This window comes from Corvus kubaryi, unplaced genomic scaffold (assembly GCF_017639235.1).
Source record: "Corvus kubaryi isolate FWS band 111438036 unplaced genomic scaffold, C.kubaryi_AGA036_p1.0 128, whole genome shotgun sequence".
Taxonomy (NCBI): Eukaryota; Metazoa; Chordata; class Aves; order Passeriformes; family Corvidae; genus Corvus; species Corvus kubaryi.
In genome coordinates this window covers 872,945-890,436 of record NW_024580663.1, presented here as the reverse complement: position 1 = coordinate 890,436, position 17,492 = coordinate 872,945, and the positions used below count along the sequence as shown (strand labels likewise).

Below are 17,492 nucleotides of genomic sequence, written 5' to 3'. Positions count from 1 at the left end.
TGTGAGCTTTATTTTTATCGAGGTTTTAGGTACTTTCAGGAGGGTTTCATCTGTCAAACCCCTTTCCAAGGTGTGTAACTACAATTTATGGGTGATATGGCTGGGTAGGGGAAGGGAAGGCCCAGGAAATCCCTTCACCCACGTGTTGGACTCAGCAGTTCTGTAATGTTGGTCACTCAGGTGAGGCTGGATATGTGAGCTCCTGGTTTCATCTTTGCTGCTTTTGTTGGTTGGTCGCCTAAATATGGGGGGAACCAAAGGGTTCTGGAATGTATCTCTGTAATGGCTCCTTGGGAAATTCTCATTAGGGTTGGTTGACCATGATTTCCTCCATAAACACAGCCTTTGTCATGACAAATTACACAAGTGCTAATTCTAATTCATTGTGGTTTGTGTGTATTTATTGGGAGCAGGAGAAGATATTTGTTGTATATCCTTCAAATTCAAGGATGGTGTGTGCAAAAGTGGGAAGCTGGTGGGGTGTGGGACAGTCCTGCTCCAGCCTCAGGCCCAACTCCTGTTTTTGCCCTCTGGTCAGACTATAGAATCCAACTGGAGGTGTGGGAGGCACAACTTGCAAAGGATCCAGTGCCGCTCCGAGAACAGCAAAGGGGTCTACTGTTTACAGTATGATGATGAGAAGATCATCAGTGGCCTACGAGATAACTCCATTAAGGTGAGCACTTCTCTTTGTCCTTTCCCTGCAGGTGAGTGGGCTCTGCCCTGGGGAGCTGCCTGTGCTTCCTTGGTGTCTCTTGATGGGACCCTGTGTGTGTGCGTGTGGTTGGTGAGGGTGGGATGTCTGAGCCTGGCAAAGTCTTACCTGCACTGTGCTCTGGAAGCTTGGGGCACTGCCAGGGATCCCTTCCACTGACTGCAAAGATGTGCCTTGAAATCAGTGTTCCCACAGGAGGGGGGAGGTCTCTGTGCTGCTGTCTCTGGCTGTGGCTGTTTGATTGCCAGGAGTTTGCTTCCATGCTCATCCTCCCTGGCACTCCTTTGGCCAGACAGGATTTGATCTCCTCATGAGGGCTGGTTATTTTACTGTTCTCTCAAAAACTTACATCAAAACTTCCTTAAGCTAAAGGGAAGGACAAGACCCACTGATGGGACAGACTCACGACTCATGGAAGTCCCTGGTTTTCCTCCCTTCTTTGTAGCTGTGACGATGTTCAAGTCTTGGATCCATGTTCTTGATGTTGCTAAACCATTTACCCTTCTTGTTTCTAACAGATTTGGGACAAAACAAGCTTGGAATGTTTGAAAGTATTAACGGGACATACTGGCTCGGTTCTTTGTCTGCAATATGATGAAAGAGTTATTGTAACTGGATCTTCAGATTCTACAGTGAGGTGAATGTTCTTGCACAGAAATAATTTGAATATCAGGGCTGGGAATATTTTCAATAATCTCTAAATATCAGAAAACATCCCTAAGATAAAGGTGATATTTGTATTCCAGAAGCAAGATATTCATATTTGGCAAAGCATCATATTAAATAAATTTTATTTCCAAATCTATTTTGTTCTTTTAGCATTAGGAATTTTGAAGGAATATGACCTAAGGGATTCAAGGCATATCCTGAAGTTTTGGAGTGGCTGATGGCCAACTATACAATAATTTATTTAGTTAGGGTTTCCCTCTGACATCTTGTAGTTGTGACTGTTATTGAGAGGGTGTTCAGTACCCAGGAGCACTGCCTGACTGCAGTTCTGCTGGCACTGAGGACACTTCCAGCACCATCTTCCTGCCTTCCCCAAGCCCTGCCAGGGCTTAGCCAGCCAAAGCTCTCCCTTAGAGACCAGAGCAGGCTTGTGCATGTTCATACCCTGCAGAGCCATCAGCTTCCCTTGGGATAACGCTGTTCTCTCCCGCAGAGTCTGGGATGTAAATACAGGTGAAGTTCTGAACACGCTGATCCACCACAACGAGGCTGTGCTCCATTTGAGGTTCAGCAATGGGCTGATGGTGACGTGCTCCAAGGACAGGTCCATCGCCGTGTGGGACATGGCCTCCCCCACGGACATCACCCTGCGCCGCGTCCTGGTGGGACACCGGGCTGCGGTCAACGTGGTGGACTTCGATGACAAGTACATCGTGTCAGCCTCGGGGGACAGGACCATCAAGGCAAGTGGCACAGCTCTGCTCCAGGGCCGTGTGGCTCCCAAGGAAAGACTTGGAGCAGCTGAGGGGTTCAGGAGCAGTTCTGGCCCTGCGCCTTTCTGGTGTCTCTCAGTGAGCAGCATCCTCTCGCTGGCTGCTGGTGACTTTGGGCACACAGCTGCACTGGAATATTTTCATGGCTTCTGTTGTACAGCTGCAGAAAAGCAAAGCCCATTTGCTGTTTGAACTCTTAGTCTGGAGATCAGTTGCTCTGTTAAATGTGGCACATCCTGTGCCTTTTTGCAGTGGTATTTTTAATTTCACTTGGCAGTTCTGTCCAGACGTGAAATTCCTCAGCAGTGCCTTTCCTCACCACGCCTTCCCAGCAGCTCAGCCAGGCTGTGCCATGTCTGAAGGATTCAGAGGCTGGATTTGAAGGCTGTTACATACCAGAAGATTTGAGTTACCCAGAGTGCACTAATATAACAAAGGCATTTCCACCCTGCCCTCTGGGAACCAGAGCTGCCTTAGCCTGGGCCAAGAGGTTCTTGGCAGTTCCATGTCCAAATCTCTGCCAGAGATCCTGCTGCACTCTGTGTTGGAAAATGAGCCACTTGATATTCTGCATTACGACTTCAATTACAGTTCATTAAAAATGGGCAAAGTTGATTGAATCCTTTAATGTTAAGACCAAGCTTAAAGGCCACGTTCAGACCTTCTCTTACTAAAAGCTTCCTAGTAATTTCTTTGGTAAAAAACGTGAGAGTTTTGCATTTGATAACTCCATTCTTAAAAACGATTCTTAACTTACCAAGTGTAATCAAATTTTTGAAATCGTTTGGAGCAGTCTCTGCCACCTGAAAATATTTTATATACAGCCCCCAGCTCTTCTCAGTGTCGCTGCTGGGTCCCCACTGGGGCCCAGGCCCTGCTCTTTGCTTCTAAAGATGCTCTGTGGGTTTTCACTGCTCTGTCCAGCAGAGCTCAGCCTCAGGCCTTTCTGTCTGTGAATTCGTAGTGGCTTCTCCTGCACTGCAGAAGCCTTGTTTGGTGCAGCTCTCAGGGGTTTGTCCCGTGTCCCCAGGTGTGGAGCACCAGCACGTGCGAGTTTGTGCGGACCCTGAACGGGCACAAGCGCGGCATCGCCTGCCTGCAGTACCGGGACCGGCTCGTGGTCAGTGGCTCCTCGGACAACACCATCAGGTGGGTGCCACGAGCTGCTGGCCCTGTGTAACAGGGGCCTTCTCACCTGAGAACACGATTTCCCTGCACTTGGATGCTGGCAAAACTTCCTTGGCGTGGCTTGCCGTTGGAGCAGATGGTTTAGGAATGGGGCTCACCTCAGTGTGGGAGTAAACGTTTCACTACCCCGTGAAAGAGTGGGACACTCAGGTTTCAAAGTGAACAAAGCCTCTTATCTGCTGCTATATCACCGTGTCTTCTGCTGGGAGAGATGGGGAAGACATTGATCTCTGGCTTTCTTATTTTCTGAACTTCTAATCAGTGGTTTACAGAGAATAGAAAAAACTTGTTCGAATTTCTCAGAATAATGCTGAGCTTTACTTGCATGTGCTTTTGAATGTTTGCATTAATTTTGGTACATGTACTGCAGCTGCTCTGAATGACACACCTTTTTAAGCAAATTACATACCTCCCACAGCAAGCCAGGCAGGAGATGCTTAACCCTGGGTGTGGGAATCAGCCTTTCTCCTGTGTTCTCCCCAGGCTCTGGGACATTGAATGTGGTGCCTGTTTAAGAGTATTAGAAGGCCACGAAGAGCTGGTTCGGTGCATCAGGTTTGACAACAAGAGGATTGTTAGTGGAGCCTACGATGGGTAGGTTTGAAAGCAGTTCTGAAAAGTTTTGCTTTTCTCTTGCGGGGCTCTCAGGAGTCTTCAGACCATTTCTGTGGGGCTGAGGGCAGGACCCCCTTCCATGAGCACCTCTGGCTTGCTCAGTGTCTGCAGTGCATTGTGAATTCATGGCAGTTACATCCACATCCAGATTCTCCATTTCTTCCTCTGCCTGGAGAGTTAGTGAAAACAATTGTGGAACTGGGTTTGTCTGTAGCCTTTTATTTGGGGTCAGTGTCTGCCTGGGGTTGGTGGGCCCAGCTTCATTCCCACATTCCAGAGGGGTTTGTGTGTGCTTTGTCAGGTTGTCTGTCGCAGCCATCACAGAGCCATCACTGGAATGGCTGCTGCAAAGAAACACAAAACTACCTGGCTTTTACAAGCTTGAGCATTAGTATTTCTCACAATGTGCTTGATCCTGGGGAACTAGCTATAGGGAAAACCTGGCAAGCTTTCCAGGGCTTTGGATGTTATTTTCTATGCTTTCATAATGATTTTCTTATCTTACTTTCAGCAAAATTAAAGTTTGGGACTTGCAAGCTGCTCTTGACCCTCGTGCTCCAGCAAGTACATTATGCTTGCGTACGTTAGTGGTAAGTAAAAGTTAATTAATTGGGGGTTGTCTGGGGTGTTTAGTGCATTATTGTGGGACAGGTGGGAATGCCAGGATGGTTTATGAAGTCCGTAGTGCTTAAGAATGAAGAAAACTGTATTGTCATATCCTGAATGATTTGCATCTGACCTTAAATGAAAGATCAAATTTTTCTGGTTTGAGATTCTCAAATACTCTTAAAAGAAAAAGAAATCATCATGATACTTTATCAAATCACTCTGGGTATTGGTGTGTTTCCCTAGTATCTCTGTAGGGCTGGTTTTAAATTTCCTCTTATTAAAAAGGGGGCAAGAATATTGTGAGCCTTTCCCAAAGTTTTCTGGTAACCTTCACTTTGGAAGGAAGAGCTGGGAAGGGGGAGGAGGGGAGGCTGAGTCCAGCAGATTGCCACAGGAGCTCTCAGCCCTTCAGAGGACTGTCATTTAAGGCTTAAGTTGCTTAAGTTATATTTTTCTTTGTAATGAGGGGTTTGGCTTGTGACAGCAGACTTAATTAAAAATAGATGGGGGAAAGAATTCCTTGTTCTTTTCACCCAAATGTGTGTGGAATTCTACTTCAGGAGTCAGTTTGACAAGCCTGTAGCAACTCAGAGTCCTTGACTGTAGGTGATGCATGTGCTTGGTCTTTCCAACACCTGGGGAAGTGCTTATGTGGCTGGAAATGCTTCTCCTTTTTCTTTCTCTTCACTTGTCTTGATATAGAGATAAGATTTAACTATTCTTCTGTTTAGTTTCAGTGAAAAAGTTGTTTCTGTATTCTTTGGGTATCCTGTAGCTCAGGTTGGAGTTTGGGATCGCTCTGCCAGCTTGGGTTAGTTCTCCAATACAGGCAGAGTCCTCACTTTAAATTTAATGAGAATGGGTAAGCAGGACTAAGGGGAGAGCCTTTTCTGGGCTTCTTGGTGCCACTTTGAGATCTGTTGGAAGAGCTGCTGGAGCATGTACTCCCCTTCTTACGGCAGCGTTTGAACTCCTGGCTGGTGTGTGAGCCCTGAGGATCCTCTCAGCAGGGTGGAGCTGTGATGTGCTCTTTTGGGGCTGCACAAAAGCAGAATCCAGCAGAGAATTCTGCAGGAGAAGGAGCCCTGGCAGAGCATCAGTGCCAGCCAGGGGCAGAAATTGCTGCTCCTTGGTGGTTGGGCAGCTTCTGTCTGGAACAATCTCAGCCTGTGGCTGGGCTGGCCCCACCAAGGGAGGCTCAGGGTACAGCACTGGATTTGAGAGCCGTGTGTTTTCTGTGAAGAATTCTCATACAAAAGCAGCTTTCCTTAAATGTGTGTGTAATTATGAAGGTTTTTTAGTCAGCACAGCAGAGTTTGAACACACTTTGTGTGTCCAGATAGCTGTGTGATACCAGTGCTCTGCAGTGTTTCCCTCTTGCCTTGCTGACTGCTTGCCTCTTGCCCACAGGAACATTCAGGACGTGTCTTTAGGCTCCAGTTTGATGAATTTCAGATCATTAGTAGTTCCCATGATGATACAATTCTGATTTGGGATTTCTTAAATGTGCCACCGAGTGCCCAGAACGAGACCCGCTCTCCATCTAGAACATACACCTACATCTCCAGATAACAGTCTGCACTTTACTGCCCTCAGAAGGTAAGGCTCCCTCGTTTGTTGGATCTGGGAAATGTCTGAAATGTTCCCTCTGCCTGCAGCTTGGCTTAGTTAAACAAGCTGAGGTTCTCCTTAAGAAAATAAAACCTTTTTATGCCACTCCTTTCCCTATCTAGTCTTTGTGTGGTCATGCTCCAGCATGTCTTGTTGGCTTACCCCCTTCTGTAATCCCTCCTGGTTGTAACTGGGTGTTCAGGCATGTTAGAGAGCTGTCATGTATTCACAGCATTCCTGGGAATCGAGGAGGCTTGGTGTATGGCACAGGCATTCCAGCTGTGCCAGGAAATTGGAGCTGTTTGGAGCTCTCCGTGTACGTGCTGGCTGTGGGGAGCTGTGGAAGGAGCAGTGCAGGGCCTCTGCAGGGATCTGAGCCTTGGGCAGCAGCAGCAGCAGCTCCCTGAGAAGCACAAGTGGCAGGGGAAGCTCAGAGCTCACCAGCACTGCTCAGAGCCCTTTGTTGGGAGTGTGGATTCTTTTCCTCTCTATTGCTGCCAACAATTGCACTTCAAAATACACCTGTGAGTGCTGGGACTCAGAAACACAGGCACTGCCCTTCCAAAGCACAGCAGGCTCTGCCAGTGCTTCCAAGGAACTGGAGACACCACAACAAGAGGAGCTGGGAGTGACATGGCCCCAACAGGAAGGATTTATTTTATTTGAAGTAGATAATGAATACTTTGCTTAAACATGGTGTGGAAAGCCTTCCTGTAAGAAGGGATTCTCATTATCTCTCTGGATACATTTGTCCCTGCTGTGGCAATATGCTCCTCAGGTTTTTGCACTCCTGCAGGATCTCTGCATCTGGCTAGGAAGTCCCTTCCCCTGTGCAGACACACTTTGAGGTGCTCCTGCTTAAAGAAGAGTTTTCTTTCACCTCAGGAATTGTTGGCTGCCTTCCCTGCTACTGAACTCCTTTTAAAAACGCCAGGGCAGTGCCCTCTCTGGATCTGACACTTGAATCTGTTGGCATACAGCTTTGCAGGGAGGCTCTGAGCCAGCAGTTGGCCATTGCCAGGCTGAGCTGCCTCTCAGCATTCCTGTAATCAGGCCCTGGAATAAGGAAGAACTGATGCTGTGAACATGAGCCATGTGCAGAATCCCACTTAAACCTTCCCCTCACAGCAGGTTTTAAGAGCACTGCTGCAGGGGTGGCTTAGTGAAACTCAGGGACTGGCTCGTTCTTCCTGGGGCGGGACAGGGACAGCTGGGAAGGCTGAACTGCTGAGGATGCTGGTACAGGGTGGGAGTGGCTAAAAACAACTCCATAGGACATAATTCCTAAACTCCCCAAGGAGCCAGGGCCTCTAGCACTGCCTGCCTTGTGTGTTTGATCCCAGAGGATGTAAATGCATCCGTGTGGAAAGCTGGATGCTGTCACTGACACATCCCCAGGGACTGTGTCCTGCTCCTGGCACTGGCTTTGTGCCACTGGATCCAGACCTAAGTGAGCTGCTGCTGTGGGGCCTCCAAGGCTTGTTGAACCTGAATGATTTTCCCTCTCAATGGAAAACTTGTTTTCCTCCTTTCTGTGAGTAATTCTGTTTTTTATTTTTCTTGCCTTTTCAGGCAGGTAGAACAGGCTGCATTTTGTCAACAGTCTCCATCTACCTTCCAGTCCTGCATCAGTGCTTGGTTCTGTTGACTAAAATGATAATTTGAGATGGACAAATTCTGTTTTTAAATTACAGATTGGGCAGGCTTCTTTTATTAGTTTTGATTCATATAAAAGCCACACAGTGTGTTTTAAGGGCAAAAGAGACACAGAATCATACACTGTCCTGAGCTGGAAGGGACCCACAAGGATCATCCCTCCAGCTCCTGGCCCTGCACAGACACCCCAGCAACCCCACCCTGGGCATCCCTGGCAGCTCTGGCAGCCTCGGGGCCGTGCCCATTCCCTGGGGAGCCTGGGCAGTGCCCGGCACCCTCTGGGGAAGAACCTTTCCCTGCTCTCCAGCCTGAGCCTGCCCTGGCCCAGCTGCAGCCGCTCCCTCAGGTCAAGAACTCGGCACTGTGCTGGTGCCTCACGTGGCCCTCCCGGCTCTGTCTTTGGGATTGGCCAGGACAGTGTGAGAAGCCTTTGGCAGGGGGTTCTGCTGCTCACATCCTGCACACTTGGCACTTCTGCACAGCTCAGTCTGCCTGGCCTGGGAGGCACAGCTGGGACCACGCAGCCCCTCATCCTGGGAGCTGTTGGTGTTGGTAATGACATTCCCTGAACAGCTATTTCCTCTACTGCAGAGATGCTGTGATGTCACTTTTTGACAGGTTTGTCTGACTTCAGAATCCAAAAACCCTAAATCTATATAAAATTTTGGTCAAACAGCTAATATTTCATCATGACATTTAATGAAACAGTTTTATAAGCTTTCAAACATCACAGTCTTGTGAATTTTGAAGCAGCCCTGCACACGTTTTTACAGGCTTTGCAATGTGAGGCTCTTCAAAGTGGATCATTTTTGACAGTCCTGGCAGTTGGCTGTGAGAGTTTTATTGCTTTCTGTTGAATTCCTGTTGTTTATTGTAACATGATAAAAATTGTTCCCATATGATAGTCTAATATTCTGGTATTAAGCATTAGCCCTTGGGCTGAGGGAAGGGAAGCTGAGGGGAATTGCCTAAGGATGTTTTAACCTTTCATGGGAATTTCATATCAGAAGAGGGAAGTTCTCCCTAGTCCATAAAGATGGTTTTGGGAAGTGGCAGGTAAAACCAAAGCTCAGATTTAATTACAGTCAGACCTTACCCTGCCTCCAAGCTGATAATGGAGCTATCAGGCTGGAAAAGGTCATGGGAGTATCAAAGTATTTGAGGTTTTTGTGTGTTTTCCTAAAAGCTGCTCATGTATTAAAGCAGCTGAACTTGCCTCCTGTGCAGAACTCTTGCTCTGCAGTGTGAGGAATAAAGGACAGTCCCCATGGTCGCTGTTTCAGTGAACAGCACTGGGGTTTGGGGGCTGAGCTGGAGGGTCCCTGGCTGTGCCCACCAGGGCTGTGCCTCTGCCTCTGTGGAAGGGAACTGCCTGTGGGTCACTGCCAAGGCCCAGGAGAGCCTGGCTCTTGCTGCTGTGGAGCTCGGAGCACACCCCAGAGCCCCTGGGGGCAGCTCCCCTGCAGGAGGGGCTGCAGTGGGGAGTTCTGGCCAGCAGCCCTCCCTGTGCTGCACGAGTGTCACAGTGCTCTGCCCTTCCCTCTCAGCCTGGATGCAAAGGCTGCTGTGGGCCTGAGCACCTCTGGGTGCTGTTTGCTCTGTGCCTCCCCTCAGTTCACTTGTCTTTTGTCTTTTTCAGGGTTCCACAGTCTTGAACTACTGGATTTTTGGCTACTACATGCCTGAAGATGATTGACAGCTAAAGTCAGAATTGGTTCTAGATGCTGTGTAGATGCAAAGCAGCACAATTCTATATCTAAATTTCTTAATCTTTCCTGCTCTCAGTGGTCGTCTTTGAATTTGCTACAAATTCACTGACTTGGAGTAGATGAATTTCAGAAGCCTATCCTTCCCTGCTGTGAGAAATCCAAAGCTTCACATGTAAATTGTCCGTAGAAACTGAACTCTGATGGCTTGTTTTTCAGATATAAATCGGAAGTCAAGAAAGGACTTGGCCTAATTTATATTGCTTTGCACTTTTGTCTGACTTTAAAGAAAAAAAAAAACATTCTCCAATGAAATTTGGGTGCCAAACACATGCCCAGAATGTACAGAGCTTTGCTTTCCAGTCACCACTGTCCTTTAGGCGTTCCCCATGGCAGGTTCAGAGCCCGTTCTGTTCCATAGGTGTACGTTGGACTCTTAGAAATATTTCTGAATTGCTCAGTAATATTTTTGGATTACAGTTTACTTGTTTCTGCACCAATAATTTCTTTTAAATTAAAGATTCCCTGCAATTCAGGCTAGGTTATCTGAGCTAGTTGTATAGCACTGTCTTTTCCTTTGCCCTGTGCTCTGTACTCGCCGTCCTGCGCTTCCTGATGTTTGCTGTAGTCCCCCCTCCTTCCCTGTGTGCTTCCCTCATCTCGGATACTGTGTAAGCATGTAGATACCTTGTACATACAGCAGAGCCTCTGGTGCCAGGCTCGGGATGTCCTGACACTTCACACTAACACTCAGCGTGGTGGCACTTGGCAGCAGGACATCCTGACCCCTGGCACTGGTGGTGACATGATTACCTAGACATTGTCTCGCAAAAGGAGGTTTTCAGTATTCATTAGTTGGGTTTGTTTTTGTTTTTTTTGTTTCATTTTTGGTTTTTTTTTAATGGGAACTACATATTTTAAAATGTAATTTCTAAACTTTTTAAAAATTAAAAACTGTTTAATTTATGTTCTGTATCTTATATTTTTGTGCCGCGGGATTTGCAGCTGTGTGTCTCTAACACCAGTGGGGCCTCGCAGCCCCCGCTGATGTCCTCGGTAGCATTAGTGTGGCTGCTCAGTGGAGAAGAACCATGGGCCAAAGTTCCATTTATTTATGTTTGGTTTGTGACACTTCCTGACGGTGGAGAGGAGCTCCTTCCAGTCACCGCTCTGCTTCCTGTGCCCGTGCTGGGTTCCCGGGAGGATCGGCTGCCGTGTCCTGGCTCCTCCAGGCTTTTGTTAGGGAGCCTCCATAGCTGCTTCTTCAGTTCTCACAGTGTCCCCTTCCCTTTGTGTGGTCACACAACCCCCCTGCGCTGTCCTTGGGTCAGGAGGAGGCGTGGAGCAATGCAAAGTGAGTTTCCCATCGGCACCGGCCCCGTGGCTTTTCTGTCCCCGCCGCCCTGGGCGGGCGCGGCTGGCGCGGGCCGTGCCGCGCTTCCCCGGCTCTGTGTCCGTCCTGTGCTGTTCTGTGCTGGCAGCAGTGTTGGCTCTCTTGGGTTGTTGCCTTTCCCTGCGCGGTGCCGAGGGACAGCGGGGGAGCTCCAGGTGTCACCAGCCCAGCCCCTCCCCGGGGGCACTGCAGGGCTCCCCTCCCGCCCTTCCCGGGGAGCCCAGCTCCCATCCCCGTGTTACTCCAGCTATTTATTCATCGAGATGAGCGAATGTGGTGAAGTCCAGAAGAGTAAACTCGCTCCTGAGCGTCCATGAGGTCACTTTTTGGTAAGCTTGACAGTAGTTCGTGCAAGTGTCTTACTTTACCCTTCTCATCTAATAGCTTTAATATTAAAACTGTTTAAAAAAGAGACATCTGTTGCAGCCCTGAAGAAAAAGGTTCTTTGTTTCTGAAGAGCGGAGTCCTTTTTTTAAAAATGCATGTGTAAGATTTAAATTCCTGTTTTTCCTTGGGAGATAATGATATTTGAACATGCAGTCTAAACTTCTTTGTGCTTTGTGTAACATAGCAGTGGACTTTTGTGATTGGCACCCAAGGAACTCGACTCCTGGGATTCATGGTAGTGATCCTGGCTGCACTCTGGACTTTGTTTTGCTAACCATAATTGAGCAACTGTACATTACTGCGATATTAATGTTTCAAAGCACTGGGATAGTCTAATTCTAACTTGTAATTATGTTTGCCAATTATCTGTTTGGAAAGTTGGTGTATGAACAGCTTCTTGAAACTGTTAAATTGTACAGATATCGTTCATGATCTAAAGCTTTGTACTGTGGAATGTGCTTAATAAAAAAAAGTTTGAACTTAATTTGTCACATGAACGGATGAGTGATGTCACCTCAGCAGAGCTCGGTGTCGGGGTGGGTTAAGGATGGGCTGGAGCAGCCTGGGCTGATGGGAGGGGTCTCTGCCCTTCCAGCCCAGCCCCTGCTCTGACACGGGTGGTGGCAGCTGCTGTTCCACCCTTCCCTTTCTTGGGGCAGACTCTGGGAGGAGCAGTGAGAGCTGGAGCTGAGCTCACTCACCCATCACAGAGGTCTGAACCCCACTGCCTCTGCAGGAACATCACAAGGATCTTCTCTTCCTTTACCAAGGGCGCAGATAGAATTTTTACAGTATTACCCATCTCCTGGCTTGTTGAAGGAATCTCCATGTCTTGAGCAATGCAGTCTTCCAGAGCTTGCTCTGACTCAGGAAAAGCTTTGCCTTGGGCTTTCTTCAGCTGCTGTGCAGTGACTTGTTCAGTTTTTGGGTTTGGTGGGTGTCTGGGAGGCACTGACCTGAGATGGTTTTGGAGGTGTCATAAACTCTGTGCTAAGCAAATGAGCAGTTCTGGCTCAGCACTGGCAAAGCCAGGCCTCAGAATGTCTCCAGTGCAGATGACCTCTTGCTCTCCTTGCCCCACTCCTGATCCTGGGTAGGAGTGTTGGGAGCAGCGTTGCTGCTGCTCAGGCTGAGGCTGCCCTCGGGCAGTGAGTCCAGTGCCCTCTGTTTGGTGCCAGCAGTGCTCTGTGGAAGTGCAGCCTGGCAGAGCTCCTCACAGAGGTTCTGAAGGCCTTGCTGGGTATCATTATCCAAATAAGCCACAAAAGCTCTGGGATGGAGCTGCAGTGTAAACCTTGAGGTCAGGCTTTCCATTCCACCTCACCTGGGTGGCCTTTGGGTTCAGTTGTTCTGTGGGTTTCCCCTTGCAGCCTTTAGCAGCTGCCTGTTACCTCCCACCAGAGGACTTCCCAGGGAAGTTGTGGAGGCCCTGCTCCCCTGGGTGCTCCCACCCATCCTGGAGTGATTTGGGGCCCCTTTGGACTCTCCCCTCCCACCAGAGGATGGGAGCCACATGCTGTCCTGAGCATGGAGTGCCCGTGGTGCTGGGCAGTGCCCTGGGAGGGTGGGCAAGGAGGGCAGGGCTGGGTTTCAGGGGCCCCCACAGGCACCAGGGTCTCATTTAGGCCCAGCATCTCCTACCAAGCCCTTCCCAAACTCCCGGGGCTGCCTGTGGATGGGGTTAGAGCAGCAAAATTCCAGAGGAAAACTCCATCCAACCTGGCCTGGGACACTGCCAGGGATCCAGGGGCAGCCCCAGCTGCTCTGGGCACCCTGTGCCAGGGCCTGCCCACCCTCCCAGGGAACAATTCCTTCCCAATCTCCCATCCAGCCCTGCCCTCTGGCACTGGGAAGCCATTCCCTGTGTCCTGTCCCTCCATTCCCTTTCCCACAGTCTCTCTCCAGGTTTCCCGTAGCTCCTTCAGGCCCTGCAAGGCCCCAGTGAGGTCACCCCAAAGCTTCTCCTCTCCAGGCTCAACAATGCCAGCTCTCGCAGCCTTTCCTCCCAGCAGAGCTGCTCCATCCCTCGGATCATGCTGGAGCCTCCTCTGGCCTGGCTGCAGCAGCTCCAGGCCCTTCCTGTGCTGGGCCCCAGGGCTGGGGCAGCTCTGCAGCTGGGCTCTCACCTGACGGGGCACAGGGGCAGAATCCCCCCTCCCCTGCTGCCCACATGGGGGGGGATGAAGGGGAAAAAAGCATTGGAATAATATAAAAAATAAGTTTAGAAAAGACCCTTTTCTGCTCCCCATCCCAGCAGAGCTTTTGCTAAAAATCCCAGGCCAGGCCCAGTCTCCAGGAGCGCAGCCTCTCCCTGGATGTGCTGCCAGACACAGCTGCCATCCCTGCAGTGGGAAACGCTCCCGTGGGATGCTGCTCTGGCGCCCAGGCTCTCCGTGGTGTCTGGACAGGCTGTCCCTGTGCCACCGTGCTGAGCACAGCCCGTGCTCTGTGACAGTGACAGGATTTGGGGCGGCCCTGCCCCACAGCCCCCGGCTTCTGGGCTCGGCAGGGAGGGGGGATGGAGCCAGCTTTGGCTTCTCCAAGCTCCCGCTTCTCACTGGATACTTTAAAAACATCTGTGCAATGCTCTGTGGTGCTGACACAGGACTCGAGTCAGTTGTTGATCATCCACACGCCAGGACAAAACCTCGCTCTGGGCGGCGGGGGCTCCACAGCAGAGCTCTGTGCCCTCTGCAGAAAGGCCTTTTGTTCTGCTCTGGAACTGAATTCAGAGCAGGAGATGACAAAGATCAGCGGTGATTACCCAAGCCTGTAGGTAACACCCTCATGGAACATCTCCGGGCACTGCAGCGGGGTGAGGGACTGAAGGGAGTCGAGGCCTCTCTGCTCTCAGCTGTCTGAACTCGCTCGGTCTCCCCGGGTGTTTCCATCATCACTAAACACGTGGCACGTGCCCACTGAAATCTGGGAGCACTGACTGAAATGGTTCATTTTTATCCTTAGAAGATTTTTCGTTTTGTTTTAGGATTGAGATTTTTTTTAAAAAAATATTGTAAATAGTAATTTAACAGATCAAAATCACAACTGAACCAAAGGGAGATCCCGCAGAATTTTCCTTGTGCTTTGTACATCTCTGCACAGGAGCTGGGTGTATCCAGCCGGGCACTAGAGATGGGCACCCTTTGGGAAGGGCCCCGCTGCCTTCCCTGAGCACCATCGGCGCTGGGGGAGCGGTAATTGGGAGCGGTGATTGGGAGCCGTAATTGGGAACCGTAATTGGTTACGGCTGCCTCTGGAAGGGTTTGCAGGGACCACCCTCTCTCCCGTCTCGTCTTTCCCACCGTCTGCTCGCGGCTGAGCCCGGAGCAGCCCCTGGCCGGATAATTCCCCTGCGCTCCCCACCCTGCAGCCCCTCGGGCTGGATTGAGTGGGAAAAGGCGCTGGGAGTACTCTGCAGACACCTCGGTGGGGCCGGGGCTGGTTTGGCCGCGGGCAGGGACATCCTGCAGGGACATCCCGCCGGCTCCTTCCCCGTGCCCGGGGGCTCCCCTGGACCCCTGGACGCGCTCCCGGCTGCTCCCAACCCTGTCCCGCGGGACTCGAGCTGCGCAAGGAAAGGTCCGAACCAGCAGCATTTGGTCGGGACACAAACCTTCCCTCTAGAGCGGGGTTGCTCCGAGCGAGGAAGAGAAGAGAGGCGTAGGGAAGCGGCCAGGGTGTGTTGCCCCAAACCTTTCCCTTCCCTTGGGGAGGAGAGAAAATCGCTCCGGGTTCCGAATGTGGAGCCTCGGCTTTAGAGAGAGGGAGGCACAGATGGGCAAGTGCCTGCTCTGTCTGACCCTTCGTACTCCCCAGCCCTCGTGCCCCTGCTCCTTGGCAGGGCACCCCGCCCCTCTCTGCCCCCTCTCCCTCCGACCCTGGCTGCGGAGCACAGCGATGGGCAGGGGATGGGATGCAGGGATGGGAGGAGCAGCACGGCCGCAGGGTGAGGCTGACGCTGGTGCTGGTGGCAGGGAAGGTCCCCTCTGTCCTTCACAGAGGAGCCTCCCCTGTCCTGACTGCACCACTTTCTTGCAGAGGTTAACGTGGCTCTTGCTCAGCACCTCTCGGCTGGCGAGGGCAGGGGACAGTGACGGGGACAGCCCGGGCAGGTCCTGCCCTCCCCGAGAGAGCCAGTCCGGGATGCTGAGCCATCCCCACAGCCGGCTGGGATGAGGGGAAGCTGCTGAGCACAACCCCCCCGGGACCGGCTGCTCCCCGAGGCTCCGCAGCCCCTCAGGTGCTCTTTGCTGCCAGGACCCAGCGGGATGGAGCCCCGGAGCGAGGAGGGGACTCCCTTCCCCGGGGGTGGCTCTGCCCCACGGCCGAGCCCCGGGAGCCACCCGAGCGCGGCCACCCCCGGCTGCTGCTCCGAGAGCCCCGCCGGGCACGGGCGATGCTCTGCCCCCAGCCACACCTCGGGACACATAATCCTGACTTCACACTTTCTCCCAGACAATATCTTTCCATATAATCTTAATGATTCCTGCTGCAATAACAAATAGGCAGCCCTGAGAATAACTTCACACTTAATTGCTCGTGCCAAGAATCTCACCACTTGGCCCTTCTCTGGGTGTTTTCCCTCCAATCCATCTGCACAAACAGAAGTGGGCCAGTTCTGTGCCTCAGGAATGAGGAGATAAAAAGGCAATAATTTATTTTTCCACCAAAGCTAGAAGTATTTTATAGAATTTGCTAAAGTTTTTGTTTCAGGAAATTTCATCATGTCTCCAGGAAAAAAAAAAAGCGCCTAATTGGCCTCAGATTTTCTAACTCCCTTTTCATTTTTGTAATATGAGGAGGTCTAGGTCATCTCAAGGTCACTGCAGTTAGTGTTGCTTTAGTGCACCTCTGTGGATACCTCGTTTCTGCAGCAGTTTTTCCTTGAAGAGCAGCCCCAGCCTGCTGCTGTAACAGCCACTTTCCTTGGCAACCAGTTGCATTCCTTTAGCATATGGAAATATTTTTTAAAACACATAACATATAGGGCTGCTTGTAGGTGAAATTCTCCAACAGAAATGGAGCAAATGCTTCTAAGCCCTTTGCATGGTGTTGTAAAAAAAAAAAAAAGCTTTTAGCAGAAAGCTGCCATTTCCCATTATCTGCGCTGGGATCTTGATGTCAAAATGCTGGTGGTTATCAAATTAATAAAAATGTTCTGCTTGGGAAAAATTTAATTTTACCACCCTCCCAAGGCTTCCTGCAGTGTTGCCATGTTGGTTTACATGGCTTCAGGTGGTGAGGTCATTCCAGCCTGGGCTTAGCTTGATTTTTTTTGGTCTATCTCGGTAAAGCTGTGGATTCCAAATCTTTTGTTTTAGGAAAACTTGATATGTGGTATCCTGAAAATGTAACAAACGCTGAGTCTGCATCTGCTGGAGAAACAGAGTTTAAAAGAAAGAGGTGTTTGTACCTGAATGACCAGGTTGTTGTGAAGAGGTAAGGCCAAAGCAGAGAGGAGGCACCATCCCAGAATCCCAGAATGGTTTGGGTTGGAAGGGACACTAAAGCTCATCCAGCTGAGCTGGACCCATGCCCTGAGCTACTGCTCAAGGCTTTCCTCCAGAGGGCCCAGCCCAGGCTGGAATTATTGGGTGTTTCAGCTGCAGATTTAAAGCAAAGCTGATGCTTTCCACAAGTACCCCCACACTGCCTCCATCTGGGTTTGTCTTTTTGTGCTGCTCCTGTCAAAACCTGGCAAAATTTTGCAAAATCACCAAGGAAAGGCCCAAATGCAAATGAAAAGTGGAGGCGAAGCCTGGGTGGATGTGGGGAGGAAAAAGCTCCTGGTCCCTGATCCTTTACACAGCACAGTATTTAAAATTTGCTGAGGAAGGGCCAACTGCCTGGATCTGGGGCGGGAGATAAATGGAGTGAGATCCTCAGGGATCTGCCACAGCCTCAGCCCTGGTGCATCTTCCCGAGCCTTGGGAAGGCTCAGGGAAACAGGGACCAGCTCCAGCACCGGGCAGAGCTCACGGAGCTCACACAGCTTGGTCAGCTCAGCATCTGCCAAGTTCCTGATGGCAGCTCCTGCCTTCGAGGCTGGGAAAGGACCCCAGAACTCAGTGATGTCATGTCCGGGAAATTAATGACTAGCAGGACTTGGAAAGAGCTGGTGAGGAAGTGGTTGTGATCCCATAGGAGAATTTTTTTTTTCAGGCAAGCAC

The 17,492-nt window shown here is 50.5% G+C and overlaps 1 protein-coding gene across 3 annotated transcripts in view; it reads left to right on the top strand.

The window, feature by feature from the left end:
- FBXW11 (F-box and WD repeat domain containing 11) overlaps positions 1-11,806 on the top strand; it is a 58,547-nt gene extending 46,741 nt beyond the window's left edge. For all 3 annotated transcript variants that reach the window (XM_042024618.1, XM_042024626.1, XM_042024610.1), the window contains 8 exons: positions 539-676; positions 1,234-1,352; positions 1,878-2,127; positions 3,188-3,306; positions 3,829-3,939; positions 4,472-4,550; positions 5,980-6,168; positions 9,476-11,806. In XM_042024618.1, the coding sequence (XP_041880552.1) occupies positions 539-676; positions 1,234-1,352; positions 1,878-2,127; positions 3,188-3,306; positions 3,829-3,939; positions 4,472-4,550; positions 5,980-6,141 (978 nt within the window). In that variant the 3' untranslated portion in view covers positions 6,142-6,168; positions 9,476-11,806. The remainder of the gene's footprint in view (positions 1-538; positions 677-1,233; positions 1,353-1,877; positions 2,128-3,187; positions 3,307-3,828; positions 3,940-4,471; positions 4,551-5,979; positions 6,169-9,475) is intronic.
- Positions 11,807-17,492: the final 5,686 nt, after the last annotated feature.